At 50.7% G+C, this 20,616-nt stretch overlaps 1 protein-coding gene across 2 annotated transcripts in view; it reads left to right on the top strand.

Annotated features, from left to right (window-relative positions):
• The window catches only part of Rg (A kinase anchor protein rugose), a 337,821-nt gene that overhangs the window by 275,427 nt on the left and 41,778 nt on the right, over nt 1-20,616 (top strand). For both annotated transcript variants that reach the window (XM_077702285.1, XM_077702286.1), the window contains exons 39-44: nt 6,323-6,425; nt 7,632-7,747; nt 7,971-8,083; nt 8,997-9,257; nt 9,326-9,478; nt 10,053-10,125. In XM_077702285.1, coding sequence (XP_077558411.1) covers nt 6,323-6,425; nt 7,632-7,747; nt 7,971-8,083; nt 8,997-9,257; nt 9,326-9,478; nt 10,053-10,125 — 819 coding nt within the window. The remainder of the gene's footprint in view (nt 1-6,322; nt 6,426-7,631; nt 7,748-7,970; nt 8,084-8,996; nt 9,258-9,325; nt 9,479-10,052; nt 10,126-20,616) is intronic.

Genomic DNA, 20,616 nt, shown 5'->3' with positions numbered 1-20,616 from the left:
CAGAATACGCACGGCCCGGGCCAACGCTTCAAGAATGGAGCTCGCCGACGCTAATCTGAAAGGCCCCGCTGACCTTATTACAGGCGCTGGAGTCGGCCAGCCGCACCTCCCGTTTGGTGAATGTGCACGCGTTATGTGTAGGGACGGGAGTGAGAGGATAAACGTACTCTAATTCCCCGGGGTGCATACTCTACCTGAATTTGTGTAGCTTGTTGGGACCGGGGAAGGATGGGGCCTGTCTCAGTCAACCTGGGTGTCCTCGTGTATGCACTCGGCTTTCGACCGCGCGGCGGCGCCGGTTGCACTCCGCCGCTCGGGCAGCGCGTTTCCCGACGCGAGACGTTGTTTGCGGCGTGGTGTTGGCAGGAACGTTAGTGTGGACGGTGTTTTTTTCTGCGTGATTCGTGGCTTTGCGGATGCCTCGTCATAAGGAGTAGCCAACATTGTTTTCGCTTTGAAATTCCGAACTCCGCTGTTCACACCTCCTATAACCGCAGACCCGACAGGCTGCACGACGAAAGCAAGTGCGCCGGGGTTTATTATTATTATTATTATTATTATTATTATTATTATTATTATTATTGTTATTATTGTTATTATTATTATTATTATTATTATTATTATTATTATTATTATTATTATTATTAGGGGCGAAGCTCCTAAAGCCATGGGTCTGTCCATCCCTTGTGTCTCGTGGTACGTGACCGCCGCATGCTTTCGGAGATGTCGCAAAGTGGGCCGCGTTGCACGCGCAAGAACCGGCTGCAACCGGCAGCGCAAACTCGGCACCGGGAGCGCGAGCTTGTCTGTGTTCGCCAACGGAGGCGCGAGCGCACGTGCACTGCGAGGGGGAGATCACGCAAGAGATCACGCCACGAACGCAGGCAGTCGTTCTCGGAGATCGAACGAGACGCAAGGACCTTTGCTCGTTTCCTCTCGTCTTGTTCGGGCACAAGTTCGCCCTAAATAAAAGTTCTTTCTTTACCGTTGTGTCCCATCCTACGTGACAAATTGTGGTGGAGGTGCGGGGTAGTCCTCGATGGCGCGGGGTCTTTCACCAGGTCTGGGCCTGGGAGCATTGACTCCGAAAATAAAAGTTGATTTGTACAATGTACGCACACAGTCTTACGTCTTTCTTAATGATGTAATGGGCGAGCTTTCACGGGAGAGTTACGGTTACCGATGATCTCCCCCTCGAGCTTCGCCCCACTTATCATCATTCATTCCGTGGATATGGAGTGATTTATTATTATTATTATTATTATTATTATTATTATTATTATTATTATTATTATTATTAGTAGAAGACGCTCGTCCATCTGCAGAATACAATGTGCATATAATGAATATTCTGATCGTCTTGATATATTTCAGAGCTCTTTTTCTTTGTTCTCAAACGACTTGAAAACTGTTGTAGCTTAAGTGCCTTTAGTCATTGCAAATTTATGTGCTGTATTTATTTTAGGCAAATCATGTTCTTGTTTGTTTGTTTTTCACATTTCCTGGTTTTGCGTTGCTTGAATTTCTGTAGGTTTGAGTGCCAGTGCTTGTAATGCTGAACTTCTTTCAAAGTTGAAACTTCCGAACATTTTGTTATAAAACCTTCGTGTTATGCGTATAACTTATCGCTGTCATGTTCAGTGAGTATTTCCTGTTTTTCACGTGCCTTGAACATTTCGCTGTCCGAGTGTCATGGCTTGCAACGCTAGGTCTCCTGTTTCTTTTCTTTTCTTTTCTTTTTTTTTTTTTGCTGTTTTGCTTTCTGAGATTACTGTAACTATCTTTACTTTATTGTTTCTTTCATGCATACAGTTGTGTGTGTTGTGTTGTCTTGATTTTAGTTTGTTTTTATGTACGATTTGTATATGGTGTACCAGTACCAAGACCCTAGGGTTGTTCCTGGGCACCGAAAATAAAGGTTGATTGATTGATTGATTGATTGATTGATTATTATTATTATTATTATTATTATTATTATTATTATTATTATTATTATTATTATTATTTTGCTGTTTCGAAGCGACGGCATCACTCTCCCATAGGACAGTGATGTGTAGAGACCGGATTTTAGGCAAATGCTGTTGCTTGCGCTCCTATCGCCCACTTTGATATATGGGCATGAATTAGGTGGTTTTTATGGTGTTTTTTTTTTTTTTTTGTGCCTGTAATGCCTATGTTGGCGCTTGTTCCTAAATGCCTATAAATGCCTATTTTCATAATCGGCGCCTATGTTTAGCCTCAAGTTTCAGACCGTTATTCGTGTTGCCGAACAGCGTTGACTGTTCGGAACTCTGTATGGGGCTCGACCTACTCGTTCTCTAGTTCAACCAACTTCCGGAGAATAACCGCTAGTAGCTCTGGAATGGGACGCTCATTCCCAGTGACAAGAGGCACAGTTTTGAATCCAAAAATCTGGTTATGGTGGTAGTTTGCTATTGTTTCCACAATTTTCACGGTGATATTTAGTGTATGTGCCGCGTTCTCCCCTAACAGATTTCTTCAGACATGTGCAACTACGCTAGAGCATCCTCGCTTCTGGAAGCTTCACACTGAAATCGAACTCAACTATCAGCGCTATGTATACGGTTGAGCATCCAACGAGCCTTTGTTAGCCTATCATTCCCATTTGAAGAGCCGATGGCGAAACATCGCTGCGCAGTTGCATTCCCTTGCGCCCTATACAATTCACGCTGCCAGCGGGCGCTAAAACACGCCTTTACATCAAAAATCTGTTCGGATGCTTAACACGTTTTGAAAGACTCTTCAAATGTGTGGAATTGTATTTGGCTCTGTTGAGACGTCGTGCCTAAACAATTTGAATAATAGCATTGTATAGAATAAAATTGCTAGAGCTGTACCTAACAGTCCTCAAGTTAGAGCGATTTAAATTTCTTGATAAATGGTCGTCTCTGTTGCGTTTATTACAAGTGCCCTTTGTTGTTGTTGGGTCGTAGTAGTGCTATTTTAAATCAGTATTTCGAGCCCTCAAGTATCTTCAAGTGTTCTTTTTTTATGCCTCTTTCACTATATGCAACGCTAGAGAAAGCGACAGCGGCTATTGAACACGAGTTGAGCAGTGTGCGGAATTAAGCCAGTGGATCGTTATTAGTCCAGCAGTTGTATGGGACAATTTAACGGCTATGTTCAACTGTTGTTGGCACCTTACTGTTCCTGGAGTCTAAAACACGCTTTTTAATGCCTAAAAATCGAGCCTCCAATGAGCTCGATCCGAGAGTGGGTGCACGAGTGCCTCTTTGGACCTTCGGGCGTCATCCTTGCTGCCAGCTTGCACATTACGTGGTTGAACCGATTCGAGATTTTGTGTATCGCTAGGCGGGCTTCGCCGCTGCTCCGGATGCTCAGTCCCATCACATCGACGGTCGTTTGGACATGTTTGGTGTGCGGTCATTCGTAGCTTCGAAGCATATCTTTGGCTCGTGTGGACCGCCTTTTGCAGCCGCTCTCCGATCTCCGTCGGTGACGGCGTCCACGCCATCGTACCTGGGCAGCGGGCTGCTAGCGACTGTGGAACGGAGTCGCGCGTCTTCTCTTGGCCTCCCACGTCGAGCCGTGCGGGTCACGCGTGTGGCGGCGGCGGAATCACTGTGATTCGGACTCGGCCGCCCGCATCGCCATGGACCCTTCCCCCTCCTTGATGCTGGCGGCGGCGGCGGGAACAGTGTTTCTCCCGACCTTTTGACGTGCACGAGTTTGAAAGGCACAGGCTACTGAACGGAAAGAGCGTAAAAGTGCTAAGCAAGTTACCGAAGTTGTGGAGGTTCTGTCTGCGTTATCCGTGCGCCGGTCAGAACACGTTCAGTTCAGTTCAGTTGTCGTTTATTCTGCGCATCTCGGTAGCCGTTTTCAAGCGTTTGTCAGCTGTTTAATCGCAGCCGACGTTTTGTGCAGTTCGTCATTTCGGGAATGCGTATCGTCAATAGTTTCGCATGCCCACCGTGGTGGCTAAGGCGTTGCACTACCGAGCACAAGTTGCGCAATTCGGGGGATTGCAGGCCGTTCGTTCTTCCGGTGCCGTCAAAAAAGAAAAAAAGAAACGCCCCGGTGTGCACAGATATCGGTTCGCGTTGGCGATCCTCCGAGTTCCACCGACCGACCGACTCTTTTTAGGCGATGGTCCGAGTTCCGAGTGCGCATGCTCGCGTGGCGTTCGTGTGTGATTAGGCACGTCCATCAAGTGGCGTGGTCGTGCTGCGTCGAGAGTCGAGCGCATTCGACGCACATCTCTCCGCACTGCAGACGGTGTGATTACGCGTGCGCGGTTTCATCCCCTGCCTCCCCCCTGTCGGCTGTCTCCTGTCTGGGTGTCGCCCCGCTTTGAACCCCCCCTAAACACACACTGAAGGAGAAGAGTTCGCTCCCGCCGGCGTGGCAGGCACCCAAGTCTTCTGCGCGCGGCCGCCGATGGAAACGTGACGATCGCTCGAGAATCGCGCCCGCAGTGTTTACACGGCGCGTCACGCTCCCTTGGTCACGCTGCTGCAGGGCCCCGTTCTCGCCCCTTTCACTCATTCTGCCCGTCCTGGGATCCCCCCCATTTTGTTTTTGTTTCCTCCGTGGCTACACGCGCAGTGATTTTTCTCTCGAGGTAGTCGCAGGCGTGGGCAGGCGTGGGCTCAGCAGGGCCGTACCCAGAAGCACTGGGTCTAGCATTTTCAGCGCTGTTTTTGATGCGATAACCCGTAAACCACACTCCCATAGTCTAAGCGGGACCCCACCAAGCTTGTGAAGACGTTTTGGCGCTTTTTGCCCTCGTTGGCCTTGCGCCATTAAACACCAACCATCATCATCATCTGGGCCGTACCCAGAAGAAACAAACTGGGATTTAAGCCACTTGAGGTGCGCTTGCTTCCCGCAGTTATGTTTATGGGGCATTTGGTTGGACAAACTCCCGACGCTCACACGTGTCTTTCGTGCAGGCGTTGAAAAACGGGCGCCGAGGTGTGTTATCGCATGAAATGGACCTTTTTCCAGTGCCGGTCCCTCTAGCGGCCGCCACGGTGAACTAAAAATGGCAGTAAGGCACACCCCAAAAAAAGTTTGGCTTTCGGAGAACTCGTGCACAAAATATCCTGGTCCTTCTGCCCCTCCCACACTGACCCGTCACCCGCACCTTTCACATGAATGTCACGGTAGCAGGCGAACGTTCTCGTGACTAATCTGCCGTGTTCGAAGCACCCCCCCCCCCCTTTTTCTTTTTTTTTTTTTTTTCATTTTCGTAACCCCCTCACTGGCAGTCATGTGCTGGCAGCGTGGTCAGTCTCAAGCGTCTTCGCCCATTTTCTTAGAAAGCCATTATTGTATGCACGTACGAACCCACCACGAGGAGTCCAAGAAAAAGCAAAAAAGAAAACGTGCAGATTACAGCCGCTCCCTAAACAGAAAACCGAGGGGCGCGCCCGACAAACGCGTGTACAGTGTTGCGCATGCGCGAGGAGCATTGGATTGGATTGGATTGGATTAAATTGAATTGTATCGGATTGGATTGGAATTGTGTATACTGTACACGCGCGTTGTCACTCATTTACATGCGCGAGTGGGCAGTGCCACGGGTGATTTACGGTAAGAACGATCCCCAGTGCTTCTCCCACTCGTCATGATTCACTTCGTAGAGATGCGTGAATTTTTTTCCTCTTTGCTTATATTTCGTCTGAAATAGCGTCGGTGGTTTGCGCAAGGGAAGCTGTATACAGGGCTTCTCACAGCAGGAAGCGTAGCCAGAAATTTTGCTCCGGGGGGGCTGAGATTGCGCCTCGGCCTCCTCCATGTGGTTTTTCAGGGGATTAGAAATATGTGTAATGAATACGTAACCATTAACTGATGATATACATAACTATTAACGGAAAATACATAACAATTAACTGTCAAGAATAATGAAAATAAAATATTTCATAAAATTTTATTCGCATGTTCCGAGCATTGTGGCAGAATTTCTTTCAGTGTTTGCAATTTTCTGTTTTGTCTACATAAAAAGAACTAGCTCTTAAAAATGAAAAAAAAAATGTAGAAGCGATATAAACATATATGATTAACAAGCATATGGAAGCAAGAAGCATGGAGGTGAAGGACTAATTCATCTAAAACTAACAAAGCACGGAGAGGACATTATTATAATTTTGAAAAGCACGAAACAAACCTTGCTGGCGGACGTTTATTTTATCGACACTTTTTCATCCAAGAATCTTTTCTTGATTTCATCCAAGAATCTTTTCTTGAAGGCGTGCAATGGTTAGGGGCAAATCTTAAGACCTCTGTATTGAAAGGATGGTTGGAAACAGGCTCGCGTGTTCTCCGTTTCTCGCAGCCTCCATAATGTTCGCCTTCGACAGCCAGAAGACGGTGAAGCGAGTGGTGAAGGCGCTGCCGTGCGTCGGCGTGGGCATAAAGTACGGCATTCCGCAGACCAGGTGGGTATATATACCGTGGTGACTGTGCATGCAGCCGCACTGCATCCGCGTCCGTCTCGTGCGTAGCGGCAAGAGTGAGAGAAATGGCACCGCATTGTGTCGTTCGATTGTAGTGCGCGGCTGGTTGATATCGGCACTCCCTGTGTGCTTTGACAATTACCGGCCGCAGTTTGTGCTTTTTGCGCGAGGTAATGAAACGTTCGCCTGTATACGGCGGCCGCATAAAAGTCTGATCAGAAGCGGCGTTCCGAGCGCCGAGCTTTCGTCGCGTAATGCGAATCGCATTTTCTTGCCGGGACTTATTTCTTTCGATCCTGAAATATATAATAAAAAAATCATTCAGGAAGACAAAGGAAAACATAGCGTAAAATAAACTTTCGCGTGTAACTGTTGTTGCCGTCAAATCAGGGAGCATGGGCCCCCGTGTGCGGGATTATGGTATCTGAAAAAAAAAAGAGAGAATTGCTGGTATTGTTAAGCATTCTTGCTACTGGGAATGAGGATCTAAATTAACGTTATCTAATTTATGAAGCTAAAGAAGGCCAACCGCACTGAAAATTTCGACCTCTTTACAACTTCATTGTCTCAAGGTACAAAATATGACCGCTGATATACGCGCATGCACGGCGCAGACGGCCAGCGAAAATCGGCGATTTTGAAACTGAAATTGAGAAGAGCGTGTTCATTAAGGCCACGCTGACTTGACTTTGCAGCCGGCGAGCGCGGCTGCAGCAAGCGCAAAGCGTTTGCTGCAGCCGCGCTCAGCGTAGCTCGACGGGGTTTCTCCTGGCTGGTCGGAGGACGAAGCACCCGGCAGCCCGCAATGTCACTTCCGCGTCATTGCTGTTTGCGCGATTTCCCGGCAGGCGCAGCGTCGTCTGAGACGGGGGTATTTGAAATGCTTCTAACTGATTGCCAGCGCACTTCAGGGGGCTACCAGTCGCGTCCCACATGGTTTGTGGTAAGTATACCTGTACGTCTAAAATAAACCTGGCTGACGGGAAATTTTGGTGCAGTTGGCCTTTAAGGTAAATGAACTATTCCCGTGCCGTTTTGCCTGGCTAATGCGTCAACTCGTGCTACGATTCTGTGCACGCTTTTGTCATTTCGATGCCACGGTTGTTTTACTCGCAGCGTTTGAATGATTTTAATTACACTGTTCATCGTTCGAGTGTTGTGGTGGTTCACGCGTGGCCGTTGTTTCAGGCGCGCCTCCCTGATGTCGCCGCGGCAGATCTTCCAGCAGTCCAACATGACCCAGAAGTGGCAGAGGCGGGAGATCAGCAACTTCGAGTACCTCATGTTCCTCAACACCATCGCTGGTACGCGCTCCCTCTCACTCCACCGGGAGGTCGCCTCCTCCCTGCGACAATAACGCGCAGTCTGTGCAAATAGTTGGGCTTCAAGGGTGCCTTCTGTGCGGCACTGCAGAGAGGAAGAAAGGGCCCATTAAAGTTCGTGCATGCTTGTGCAACTTGATGTGTACAACGTTGCGGGCGTGTCGTTGTTGGGGTGGCTAGTGACGCCTGCGTTGCTCGTTCCCAGGGCGCACCTACAACGACCTCAACCAGTATCCGGTGTTTCCCTGGGTGCTCACCAACTACGAGTCCCCAGAGTTAGATCTCAGCCTTCCCAGCAACTACAGGGACTTGTCCAAGGTACGCACTCCTCCGCTCCTCCGCCCTGCACGTGGCGATGCAATTTAAACGTCCCTGGCTTTCGCGTGAATATTGGGACAGGTGCGCTGCTGGTGTACGCACCAGGGGCCGGGTTCCATTTGTAGCCTCGTAAAAGCCTGTATTTCTTATCGCACACAACCATTGTAGCACTACAGTGCGCCTCATAGCGGAAACGTAGTTGGAGGTCTCGTTAGGGCACGAGTATACGCTACCATTTCATTGCGTGCACCTCCCCATTGGTGCAGCTAGTCAACCCTCTCCCATGTGATGTCTTCTGACTGGATAGCCGAGGCAGGAAGAGCAGACGCGACGAAATCACCACCGATTTTCCGGACCTGGAGGTGAACGAAAAATAGTCCGAATAAAAGAGCAGTCCGAAAACTCCGTGAGTCATTACTCCTAGGGACAACTGGCGTTTCCACGGGAAAGTCCGAAATATCCAGCAAGCCCGAATTTTTAGAGCCCTAAAAAACGGTCTTCTATACTTACACAGAAGACAACCGGTAGCGAGCGAAGATGACAGCGAAGAGTGAAAGGAGGTTGGTACGGAAGGAGGTGTACGGCGTATTCGACAGTGGGAGGCGAGAGCGGTTCCACGCCTCGACGGTTCACGCAGCTGCTCGGAGGGGTGTATAAACGCGCGGACTAAGCAGCGGTCGCAGGGCCCACTGGTGCGGACCGCCGAAGCAGAAATTAGCAGTGGTCTTAGCAAATTGTATACATTCAGCTGATGCATACACAGCTGATTGTCAGCTGATGAGTCGCGGCTCGGACTCGCAGCGGGGCTCCTCAATTCGCATGTAGTCTCGGACGGGCAATCGAAAAAGAGCAGCGCCTAGGGGTGTAGTTCGGGAGGAACACGCTCTGCAGCCGCGCTGCGCCGCCCTTGCAGCCGATCGGGGCGCTGAACCCGAGCCGGCGGGCGTTCTTCGAGGAGCGCTACGAGACGTGGGAGCACGACGTGATCCCGCCCTTCCACTACGGCACGCACTACTCGACGGCCGCCTTCACGCTCAACTGGCTGGTGCGCATCGAGCCCTTCACCACGCTGTTCCTGGCGCTGCAGGGCGGCAAGTTCGACCACGCGAACCGCATGTTCGCCTCCATCGGCCAGTCCTGGAAGAACTGCCAGCGGGACACCTCGGACGTCAAGGTGAGCAGCCGCCACCTGCGGCCGCCGTGCACCACTGATTGCGTGCGAACGCGGCCCCTTCCTCGCAGGAGCTCATCCCCGAGTTCTTCTACCTGCCCGAGATGCTGGTGAACAAGAACGGCTACCAGCTGGGCCGCCAGGAAGACGGAACCGTCGTCGGCGACGTTGTGCTGCCGCCCTGGGCCGCCTCGCCCGAGGAGTTCGTGCGCATCAACCGCATGGTGCGCTCTTCTTTCTGTCCGCCAATTCGGTGAACTTGATCGAGATGAGCGTTTCAACCTTTATTTTTAATGCGACATTTGGACAAAGGGGCCAGAGCCGCGCGTCAACAAACGAGTGGCCGTAAAGCCGCAGTAAGCGCAATGGCTGAATTTACAAGAATAAGGTTTTTGTAATGAACGCGCCCCAGCAACTCGTTAGCTTCGTTCGGCAGCCAGCGCCAAAGCGAGCCACGGGACGTCGCGGAACAGTGTGATAAGCGTGGCCTTTATGGAGCGAATTTCGCCGAAGAACTTTGCCCGGTGGCTTCAGCCGCCGCGACGCACCGCGAACATTTCGCCCGCCTATAGCTTGACCCCATAAGAAGAAGGCGGTGAGGCAACAATAAAGAAAAAACCACAAATCTGGACCCCAGTGGAGCTCAGCAGCATCCAAGTTACCGAAGCAAGTGGCGCGCCTGACTCGCCCGGTACCCCAAACGTTCGCGTGTTAGCCGCCGGGCGGCGTTCGCAGTTTTTTCGCTGCAACTTCGCCCCTTGTGGGCGGTGCCTGATGCTTCTCGCGTTGCCACTGCAGGCCCTGGAGTCCGAGTTCGTCTCCTGCCAGTTGCACCAGTGGATCGACCTCATCTTTGGCTACAAGCAAAGGGGTGAGTCATTCATCTACACACTGTGCACGCGAGATGCTCCGCCGGCTCGCATTGAGCTCTACGTTGCGGGCTGCTCCGCTGCTGCGAACGACGCGTTGCATCGCTGCCGCCTCGTGGAACGGCGCCATCTTTGGTGTAAGCGCTTCCGAGGGACTGCCGCCATCGCTTGTTTGCGATTTTTTTTCTCTTTTGTCTTTTGTTGGAGCTCAGAACGACCTCTTTTGTGCTGTAGGCAAGTGTGGGCAGGGGTGTAACAAGGAGGAGGAGGGGGGTCGGTGTTAGAACACCCCTTAAGTTTTCTGAGCGGTGCATTGCCCCCTCTGTCCTCTCCTCATTGGGGTCTTCTTTCTTCCACGCTGTTCACACTCCGCATCGGTAGATTAATATGTGAAAACAAAATAAGAAAATTAGATGAGAAGAAGAAAATGTAATGATTTTTGCACGCAGGCTCTTTCTTTTTAGGGTTTTTTTTTTTTTTTTACGTTCCGAAATATTTCTGGCTACGCCACTGGTGTGTTAGCCGTACGTCTGCCATTTGTACTGGCGGAAATGTTGTCCGGGCCTGGACCTTGGAATAACCGCCGTTTGCCTTCCTTATAATTAACCCCAAGCACGCTATTCTGTGGTCACAATCGTATCTGTTGGTAGTCGTGTATAGTCTGTCTTCTGATGCAGAAGAATTGGGCGCACACCATTTCCCCTTGTGGGAATTATTTCGCCAAGGACGGGCGCTGACAAGTGATCTGAGTAGCAGAACATTCGTCCTGCATGCACGAGCGCCTGCAGGTGCGGGCCGCAAACCAGCGTCGTGCACAACGAAGCTAGGCTATAGAGTATGAACTGTAGCTGATTTTAATTCTAATTTGTGAAATTTTCGTCATTTTTTTACGTGGCACCGTGTGCACTTTCGTGCTCATCATGCGCTGAGACGCTGTGATGTAAACTTGTTTGATGGCACCTAATAATCTAGCGCACAAATCCTGCCTCAACGCGGAAGTCTTAACGTTGCGCGAATGCACAGAAAAAACAAAATTGGTGCAGCTTGCAGTAGTGGTGCAAGTCTGTAAAAATAGATCTGGCGGCCTCTCTCCCTTCGTTCAAGACCCGGCTGGAGCACCTCAAATTTATTACAGTGGTTGCAGTCAACTCCGAGGGGGAGATGAGAGCGGCAGCCAGCGTAGCAAGCAAACAACGAGAAGAGGCAGAGGAGATGGCCATCGCGCTGGCCATTCATGGACCCGGTATGCCGAACAGTTCTCAATGACTATAGGCTGCGAAAAGCTACGCCCGGGGTAGAATCTCCTCTGCGGCGCCAAGGATACTGAACCAAAAGACCGAAAATGACAGACACGTTAGAATGAAGTGGTTCCCGGCACATGCAGGGAAGGTTTCGGAGAACAACGACAACCGCAACGAGACCACGCACTCACGAGCGCGAGAATCAACAGACCGCGCCGTGGGAGGCTGCGGACGACTGTGGTTCAGTACCAGCTAGGGATCGCATGACAAGCTTCAACGAGATCACGAAGGCATACAGGACGGTCAGACGCACGCTGCCGCTGCCCGGCTAAGGGCTGAGCCGGGAGCAGGCCGTCATATACAGGCAACTAGTAACAAGAACGATCCCGAGCCAAGCGTTCAAGCAAAAGATGTACCCGGAAGGACACCGCCGACGACAAGTTTATGGTGTGCAGAAAGGAAGTAGCAACGCTCGAACACATAGGTTGGGACTGCATCAATTTCCCGACGGAGTCAGCATCAGGGAAGTTGCCGCTGGCGTTGGAAGAAGCAACGCGGGAAGGAATTCCAAGGCCACCAAATCCGGGCCTTCCAGCGGGTCATCGTGGCACTGGCTCGGTAGGAGCCCGGCGCGCCGGGAACGGCTAGCGGGGCTTCGGCCGCGGTTGGGGTCAGGAAGACGACGCAGGCCACGTCTGAACGTCTGCATGCAGACTTTACTGCAGTATAAATAAATCTTTTTCTTCCAATCGAATCCGAACTTGCCGCTGTAAGTTCTCAATGACTGACATGCCCGAGCCGTTTCAAAAAGTCGGCAGGCTTTCACATCTCTCTCCACAACGTGGACCGCGTTAGCACGCGCTGCAACCGGCTTTGCGAACTCGGCGTCTTTGCTCCCCACTTCGCGCGGGACTAGCCACGTGAACTAGCGAGGAGGAGAGCACGCGAGAGATCACACCACGAAAGCTGGGGGGCGGAGTTCTTGAAGGTCAAGCTAGTCGACGGCGGGCGCTCCTCACTTGGCGCACGCTTACGTGCGCTCGGCTGGGCCGAGTTTTCTGGTAACGCTCGACGGCGGAGCTAAGAGTTGAGCTCTGCTGTTAAAGGGACACTGAAGTGATTTGTAAACAATGCGAGATTACGAGCGCAAACTGTAGTCCGGAGTCCCTGGGCCCTGTTTCGACCACTCTGTGCGCGTTTACGCGAATTTATTTAGTAGAAAAATCAATTCGAAAATGCTGTCCTCCTCTCTTTACGCTCGCCCATTTTCTGTGGCGTTTTCGTGTGACGTCAGCAGGAGAGGAGCTGACAATTGGCTGCGCTACTGCACGGCTCGCCGACCTTCCGCGACCGAGTCAGTCGGGCCACCGTTTAGTCCGCCGGCCGCCGACGGGTCGTCGCAATTCGCTCGATCGGTTGAAACTAAGCCACAACACATTTGGGAATGGAAGAATGCGCCTTTCTTTACTTCGTTAGTTTGTACACTGTATCTAGCTCCAAGTCAAGGTCGCTTCACACAAGCGCTGCACAAGCGCACATGCGACGCTTCGCTGACTGGTACGCCAGTAGGAAAATATAAGGCCTCTTGAAGGGGGAGAAGAGTGAGCGAAGTCAATATAGGTACTAAGGAAATAAAATCAACTAATATTTTTACCGTACAGCGTAAAACTAGGGTGCGGGAAGCACTTTTTTGCGCTGGGCGAACAAGCTGAGCGGTCAGCAGCACGACTACGCATCTGCGAACGCTTTCCCGTCTACGAAATGCAATTGCTAGACGTGAGCTATTGTGGAAACTCGGGGGACGCTAACTGCACAAGCGCAATACAACAAATAGTCACCTAAGCTGCTTGAAATACTAAAACTAAATAAAAGTGTAAACTGGTTATACATTATATACCTTATATATTCCGTCGCCGCCAGCGGCCCCCCGTGCAGTCGACTGGGGCGCTAGGTATGTCATCGGAAGTGTTTTGCCAGTCACAAGTTCGAATCGCCGCGGGTACATGCTTTTTTTTTTTTATGAGTCAACTTTTTCGTTTTTCGCCGATGTTTTCTATACTGAGTTCACCTTTTTTTGGGCCGCAACGTTCATTGCTCCACGAACTAGTCCACAGAACTCGCGCAGGCTGGCACTGGCGCGCTAGCGAGTTCTCGTTGGCGTGCTGTTGCCAAAAGCACCGACTTCTTGCGGGCAGTGACCCTTGGCCTGGTGCGAACACGCTTTTTACGATACAGGCATGAGCGAGGCAAGCTCCAAATATGGGGGAAAAGCGCGTGCATTTGAGCGTCTGCGGGGACGCGGAGGGCGTTCATGCACTGCGTAGGCCTCAGATAGTGAATGCTACGATTCCAAGCCGTCTTGGGAGGCTTATCTTATGCATTTTACAGCCGACAACATGGGAGAAGCGCGGTACTACGATAACTGGGATATTGAGAATGCCCATCCAACGACGCCATAGAATGTAAAACATGTTGTTTTACAGACCGAAACCGAAATTTGTTTGATTGCTAACCTTGGGCATCGTCCAATCACGGCGCCCCCTCCTCCCAACGTCACAGCTTAGTTTGTGCGGCCGCCGCAAACCGCGCATGGTAGTTTTTCTTCTTTCGCGCTTTGTAAAATAATTACCGATTTTTCAACCGGATAAACGATGAAAAGTGCGCTATTTTGAGCCAGTCTACACAGTGCAAGCAAAAACGGGAGCTTGACAAATTCACTTCAGTGTCCCTTTAAAAGGTTGTCCCTATAGTTGAGCGCGCTTAAAGCAAGTTAGTCGAGCGAACGTTTGGTTATCGTGCCGAGATGGCGTATCGTAAGACATAACGTAGGCGCTGCGGGAGCAAACGCGCCATAAACTTGATTGGATGCATCCGACGCCTCCTTGTAGCATTTTCTGATAGCATGTGTCCTGTCTCTGTCCCGTTATCGCCTTCTCCGCGCCCCTTCCCTCGGAAGGAGCTAACGATTAGATTATTTCACTCCGCGCGCAAGCGCACCGGGCGGTCGCTTGACCTTTGCCGAGCTTGCAGGTCAGATTGGCGGGCGTATTTTTGTGTGTGTGTGTGTGTGTGTGTGTGTGTGTGTGCGTGTGCGTGTGTGCGTGCGTGTGTGTGTGTGTGCGTGTGTGTGTGTGTGTGTGTGCGCGCGTGCGCGCGTGCGTGCGCGCGCGTGTGTGCGTGCGCGTGCGTGCGTGTGTGCGCGTGCGTGTGTGTGCGTGCGTGCGTGCGTGCGTGTGCGCGCGTACTTGGAGCACTCGAGCTTTCGCCTCGGAAGTAACTAGCGGCATCCCATTGCAGGCGAGCAATGCGTTCTTTTCCATGAGTCTTGTGACCGCGAGCCGCGCGCTTGACTCCTGGGGAAAGGTAGGCGTCGCTGGGCTCGGGACGCTCAACGGCACTCCATGTTCTTCGCTTGTCGCGTGTAACTTGCGTGTGGCGCTGGACGGAGCCGATTCTGTGGCCAACCAAGCGTCGCCACCGCAATTTCTGCGCTGAGCTGCTCGCTACATTGCAACTTTTTCGACATGTCTCGAGCGTTTCTTCTTTTTTGTCGGGTATGCGACCTTCACCATTTTTTTACATGCGGAGACGCTAGCGAAAGAAACTCTAGAGCTAGTAGAACATGGCGTGCGCCCACCTCCCTGTATATAAGGAGCCGCGCAAGCGCGGCAACGTGGCGCAGCAGTCGGGGTGCTCGGTCTTTGCCTCCAAACAGTACAGGAAAAAGAGAGGAAAGACATGCACGAGTCATGAACCAGCTGGGCCACCTCTGTTGCATGGTGGTCGCCAGAGAGCCGCTCCTCCCGCACGACCTTCCCGCGCGTCACATACCTCCACTCTCTCTCTCTCTCTGTATGTCTGTCCGTCTACCACTGTGTCGGGCGGCACAAGGTTCTTTTGGCTGCGCTGCGCTGTTCCGTCTCTGGGGAATGGATCTGACTCTGGGGGCGCATGACTGAAGGTATATACGTACCCCACCCGTTCGCGGACAAGTCGCGGCGGTAACGCCACGCACAGTAACCATCCCAGTCGACGAACCTTAGCTGGACGCGCACAACGCGCGGCCCAACCGTAACTTTGGGGCAAAGCTGCTCTGTCAGTGTTACAGCGAAGCTTTCGATACCTCACTGCATGGCGTTGACGTCCGAGCAAAACACACTGCAGGAAAGCCGACTTTACACAGTCGGTTTCACAAAGGGTACATCAATCATTCTCCACGTAACATAACGATGGGGTGTCTGCACACCTACCGGACCTCTCGTAAAACACAAAATATAGTTTGGCAGTACGCTCTGTCTTTGGCAGTTTTGATTTCGGACTTTTAACAGAGGAGCTTTTTAAGCTTGAGCTTGTTCCGTTGGCGTTATAAAAAAAGTACCACCAAGAAAGCAGAAACCTCCGGCGCAAGGCGCCTGGCACAACCTTTCGCGTAGCTGCGTAGGCGGAGCCAAGCCTCGCCTAGCTATGACATCATCGCGCGCGCCGGCACCGCTTGGCCTTCAAGAACACTCTGCCCGGCGTTCGTGGCGGGATCTCTCGCGGGCTCATCTCTTCGTCAGTTCGCGTGCGTTCGCGCCTACAGTGGGAGGCGCCGGAAATCTCGCACTACAGACGCGGAGTTCGCGAAGCCGGTTGCTATCGGTTTTAGCGCGTGCTAACGCATGCCACTTTGGGGGAGACGTGAAAGCCTGCGATCCGGGCCTGCCAGTCATGGAGCACTTTTAGCGCAAGTTGGGAAGCCCATGTGAGGTGCAACAGGCGGGTCGCCAACGAAGGGAGAGATGGGGCGACAGAATAGCGTCGCTGCCGTGAACGGATGCGACGACTTCGGTCCGATCCCGATAATCGCGCCGGTGAAGCGGCGGCGAAACGTCAGTGAGTTGCAAGAGATCCCGCGTTTCGATCTTACATTGTAGCCACGCAGAAAACTTGGCCGAGTCTCCAGGCATTACCGCGCGTAAACTTGGCCGAACCAAGGATAAGTTATACTCGGATACAAGTCAAGAAAAAAGGGGCGTCGCCTAATCCCCCACTTCCACCACCCCCTTCCAGCCAATAGTGTCGCTCTATCAAGGTGACGTCGTGGCCGACCGCATTGCACCTGCGGGCAGCACTCGGAGCCACGCTTTCCTTAATGCGTCCGTGCCGAAAAGTAGTTCGTAAGGGCGCCTTCACTTTGAGCGGAGATAAAAACCTTAGCTAAAATTTTTTATGTGCCCGTTTTAATTCAATGCGTGAAAGAATTTATCGTCAGCTGCAGTAGCGAGTTTCAATTATATTCCTGATGGTGAATTTCTGCTCTTCCGGGTTTTCCCTCAGCCGCTTGCTTCTGGCAGCTTCTGGTTTTATTTATTGCCGGCCCCATTTCCCGCCATGGATCCCGAAGAAGTCGCATCTGAATGTGCTTCATCGTTCTCGACTGAGAATTGTGGTTCGTTGCCATCTACGCCACGCCGATGGTACAAGAAAAACAAAAGCGGCCGTGTCATCTGCAGCTGCGGACGGGAGATGATCCGGAACGCGTACGTTCGTTTGCGGCATCTTCACCCAGAGCGCAGCGTTGAAGAAACGGCCGCGACCGTGAGCGATCTTCTTGGAGTCAGCGTGAGCTTGGTGATGGACGTGAAGAAGGAGATGAAAAATAACGACGGAAATGTTGCGACGCCCTCCCGAAAGCGCCCGCGAAGCGCCGGAAAGAGACGACGCACAGAAGTGTACGACGACTTCACGAAGTGCGCATTGCGGTCGTCCGTGCATCGTTTTTTTCGCAGCAATGAGATTCCGACAGTGAAGGCAATTGCTGCGGACTTCAACGCTAGCGGCGATGTTACTCCTCTCAAGCCATGGACTGTGCGCCGCCTGCTGAATGACATCGGGTTCAGGTATGAGAAGAGGGGCCGGAACTCGCTGCTGATCGAGCGGGACGACATTGTCGCGTGGCAGCAGAAGTACCTCTACGACGTCGCCAGGTACAGGATGGAAGGTCGAAAAATCTTCTACCTTGATGAAACCTGGGTGAATGCGGGACACACGCTATCGACTGTTTGGACGGACACGACGGTTGCTTCCCACCACGACGCCTTCATGCGTGGTCTGACGACAGGTTTGAAGCAGCCGTCAGGGAAAGGACAGCGCCTGATTGTAACGCACATCGGCAGCGAGGACGGCTTCGTCAGTGGTTGCCTGGATATCTTTCGGGGTACAAAGACCGGCGACTACCACGAGGAGATGGACGGCACCCGCTTTGAAAGGTGGTTTGGCGACGTTTTGCCGCAACTGCCACAAGGTAGTGTAATTGTCATGGACAATGCCTCGTACCACTCGCGGCTGGAAGAAGCAGTGCCTACGACGTCTTCGCGCAAACAGGTCGTTCAGGACTGGCTGACGTCCAAAGGACTTGCTTGGGATGAAAAAATGCTTAAAAAGGAGCTCCTCAGCCTTGTGACCTCTGTAAAGACACGGTACATCAAATATCGTGTTGACGGTGCAGCTGAAAGGGCAGGATGTATTGTGCTTAGGCTCCCACCCTACCATTGTGAGCTCAATCCCATTGAGCTCATATGGGCGCAGATGAAACGAGGTGTCGCAGCCAGAAATGCCACATTTAAGCTGGCAGATGTAGAGGTGCTCCTGAGGGAAGAAGCTGCCAAGGTAACAGCTCAACACTGGGCAAACGCAGTTCAGCATGTGATCAGCATTGAAACAAAGTTCAGGGGAGACGGTGGAGCAAGTGCGCATGTTCAACCTATTATAATCCATCTGGATGAAGATGACATGGACTCCGACAGTGACCTATCTGGTATCGAGTCCTTTGAAGATGTGTAAGGCGGCCAGCTATTCGCCAGTGCCGCCTTTGCCCCTTTCAGTTAGTGTGGAGTGCGCAATTTAGCTTAAGTAGGTGTGTTTCCATAGCTGCAGGAGCAAGAAACTCCATCAGACAGCAGAGAAGACCAGACATGCTGTTTGTGTGCGTTATTAAGACTTATTTCTGGAGTTAACTGAGCTGCCTGTGTGTGCTGCGTAACTTGTTCATGGTTGATTGCTTTGATATGTAGCTATGAGAATCAGAAGATGGAATTGCAGTGTTTGGTTTTTATTTCATTTGCCATTACTGAATGTTGTATGCTGTGTTGTAGAGTCGACAGGGATTTTCCAGTATGACAGTGAGGGTGACAAGTTATTTCAACAATCGATGCATGATATCATTTGCTGTAGTGAACCGAGCGGTGTATTGTGTGGTGCTGGCTCAGGACTGGTTGCCTTGATATGTAGCTATGAGAATCAGAAAAGGCTGTTGCAGTGCTTGGTTTCTGATTGCATTTGTTGCAAGTGTGGTGCAGGAATTAGGCCGAATGAATGCAGTCCTGACAAGACACTGCGTGGCAGACGTATCCATAAAAGAAAATTGTACATCTCGAGCTAGAGGAAACCCACACTGTTCCAAACTATTTTCTGGAAGCAGGGCCACGCTTGCACTATGCGATAGTTTTCGCTGCACAGGGAGGATGGCTATTCGCATGTGTAGCATGAGGTGTGTGCAAGCAGAGTCAAGCGAGTTCGCAAATTCACTTCAAGCAGAATCATCTGCAGTGTGTGGCTCTACGGCTCCTTGTGCGACACTATATAAATGGCTATAAAGGCAAGTTTCACCTACAGGAAAAGACGCTAGCTCGAGTTTTCACCCCACGTTTTTTACATTGTTTGGACACTTATGCGTGTATTGGATGCAGAAACAAAGTTGCAAATTAAATGCCTACATGAAAGCATGTAACTGAACATTGTGTGTCCGTGTGGCTGGCTGAGCCAAGTTGTCTTCTTGTAGAACATTGAGAACAAATAAATCTGTTTAAGTGTCTTATTGCTCGTTTCATTTGCTATGCATAATTCAGCAGTGCGTCTGTTTAGCTGTCTGAGCCAAATCTGACAGGATACAGCAGTGAGGACAAGAAACGTTGCTTCGGTGTTTTATTTCTAATTTGATTCTATTTAGCTATCTGCTGTCTTACGCACTACTTAGGATAAATAGGTTTTATCTGTTGCCTACTCCACTGGATAAAATGCAGAATCACAATGTTAAAAACAATCCCCAAAGCTTTGGGAAGGGGAAACAAGGTTGGTTTCAATCGATCCTCCCATGTATGGGAATCATTTCATGTAGTGCATATTTGGCGAGATTATAAATTTCCTCCTGAACATATGATCCGATTTTGCCTTTGCGTAGCAAGAAAAGTATGATATGCATTGACCAGTTTCAGTGCAGCGATGTGTACCATATGTGTGGTTCCATGCATCAACTCAACCGACATGTCATCAATCAGTGCAGATCACTACGTAACCCTTCAAACAGACTTCATTGCCTGTGTTATGAAGTGGGCATCAATTCATGTTCTGTCATTGTGATTTACACTCCTAATATATGTGTAGACATTGCACGAGTTGAGTTGCGAACAGTGCTGTGGCAAGCAGCAGCTTGCTATTTGACTTGGAGCAGCGAGCTTCTCGCTCCAGCGGCCACTTGTGACGCAACAGTGAGAATGGATGAAATGCTGAGCTGTTTTCCACCCTGAATGCTCTATTTTGAATTTAGAGCACGTGCATGCAGATGACCATTGCAGCAGCAGCTTCTTACTTAAGAGACAAACACAAGGCGGGCAGTGTCTATATAGCTTCAATAATGCACATCTCATGCAAGAATTTGATTTGGTGAACAATATGCATGCGCATGTGTAGAAAAAGCTGAAAGGTGGTTTATTTGATTTCAGTGCTGCGTTTCATGTCTTCACATGCATTGTTGCAGCTGGTCATACCGGTGAAATCTAGCTAATGCAATGTCACTATCGCGAACCACAGCTAATTCACAAAGCATAAACGGGACAATGAAATTGAACTTACAGTGTTAACACTCCTGTGGAATCTTAATTATCATAGACAATGCAAACTCAAAGCAGATGCCTATTCGTATTTAATTCACAAAGGTTTTTGTCCGAAACAACAACTTAAGGCACTCCAACAAAAAACAGGCGACAAAACATACTTGTGGCAATTAACACATTTAACAATGGTATCTCAGCGTAACCGAGAAAAAAAATAGAAAAGGTGGCATATTAAATCCCATCACGTAGCTAAGCTACAGCTCGTACGCATTCACGGTCAAAAAGTGCGGAAATTCTGCTTCTTGTATTTGGCAACTTGATCACAATTTGGGCGAATACGCTTGCGCCCGACATGGACTTGGGACACACGGCTCGACAT

Source organism: Haemaphysalis longicornis, unplaced genomic scaffold (genome assembly GCF_048455015.1).
Source record: "Haemaphysalis longicornis isolate Haplotype H1 unplaced genomic scaffold, Haemaphysalis longicornis Haplotype H1 scaffold_3, whole genome shotgun sequence".
NCBI lineage: Eukaryota > Metazoa > Arthropoda > Arachnida > Ixodida > Ixodidae > Haemaphysalis > Haemaphysalis longicornis.
This window is presented reverse-complemented; position numbering and strand designations above follow the sequence as displayed.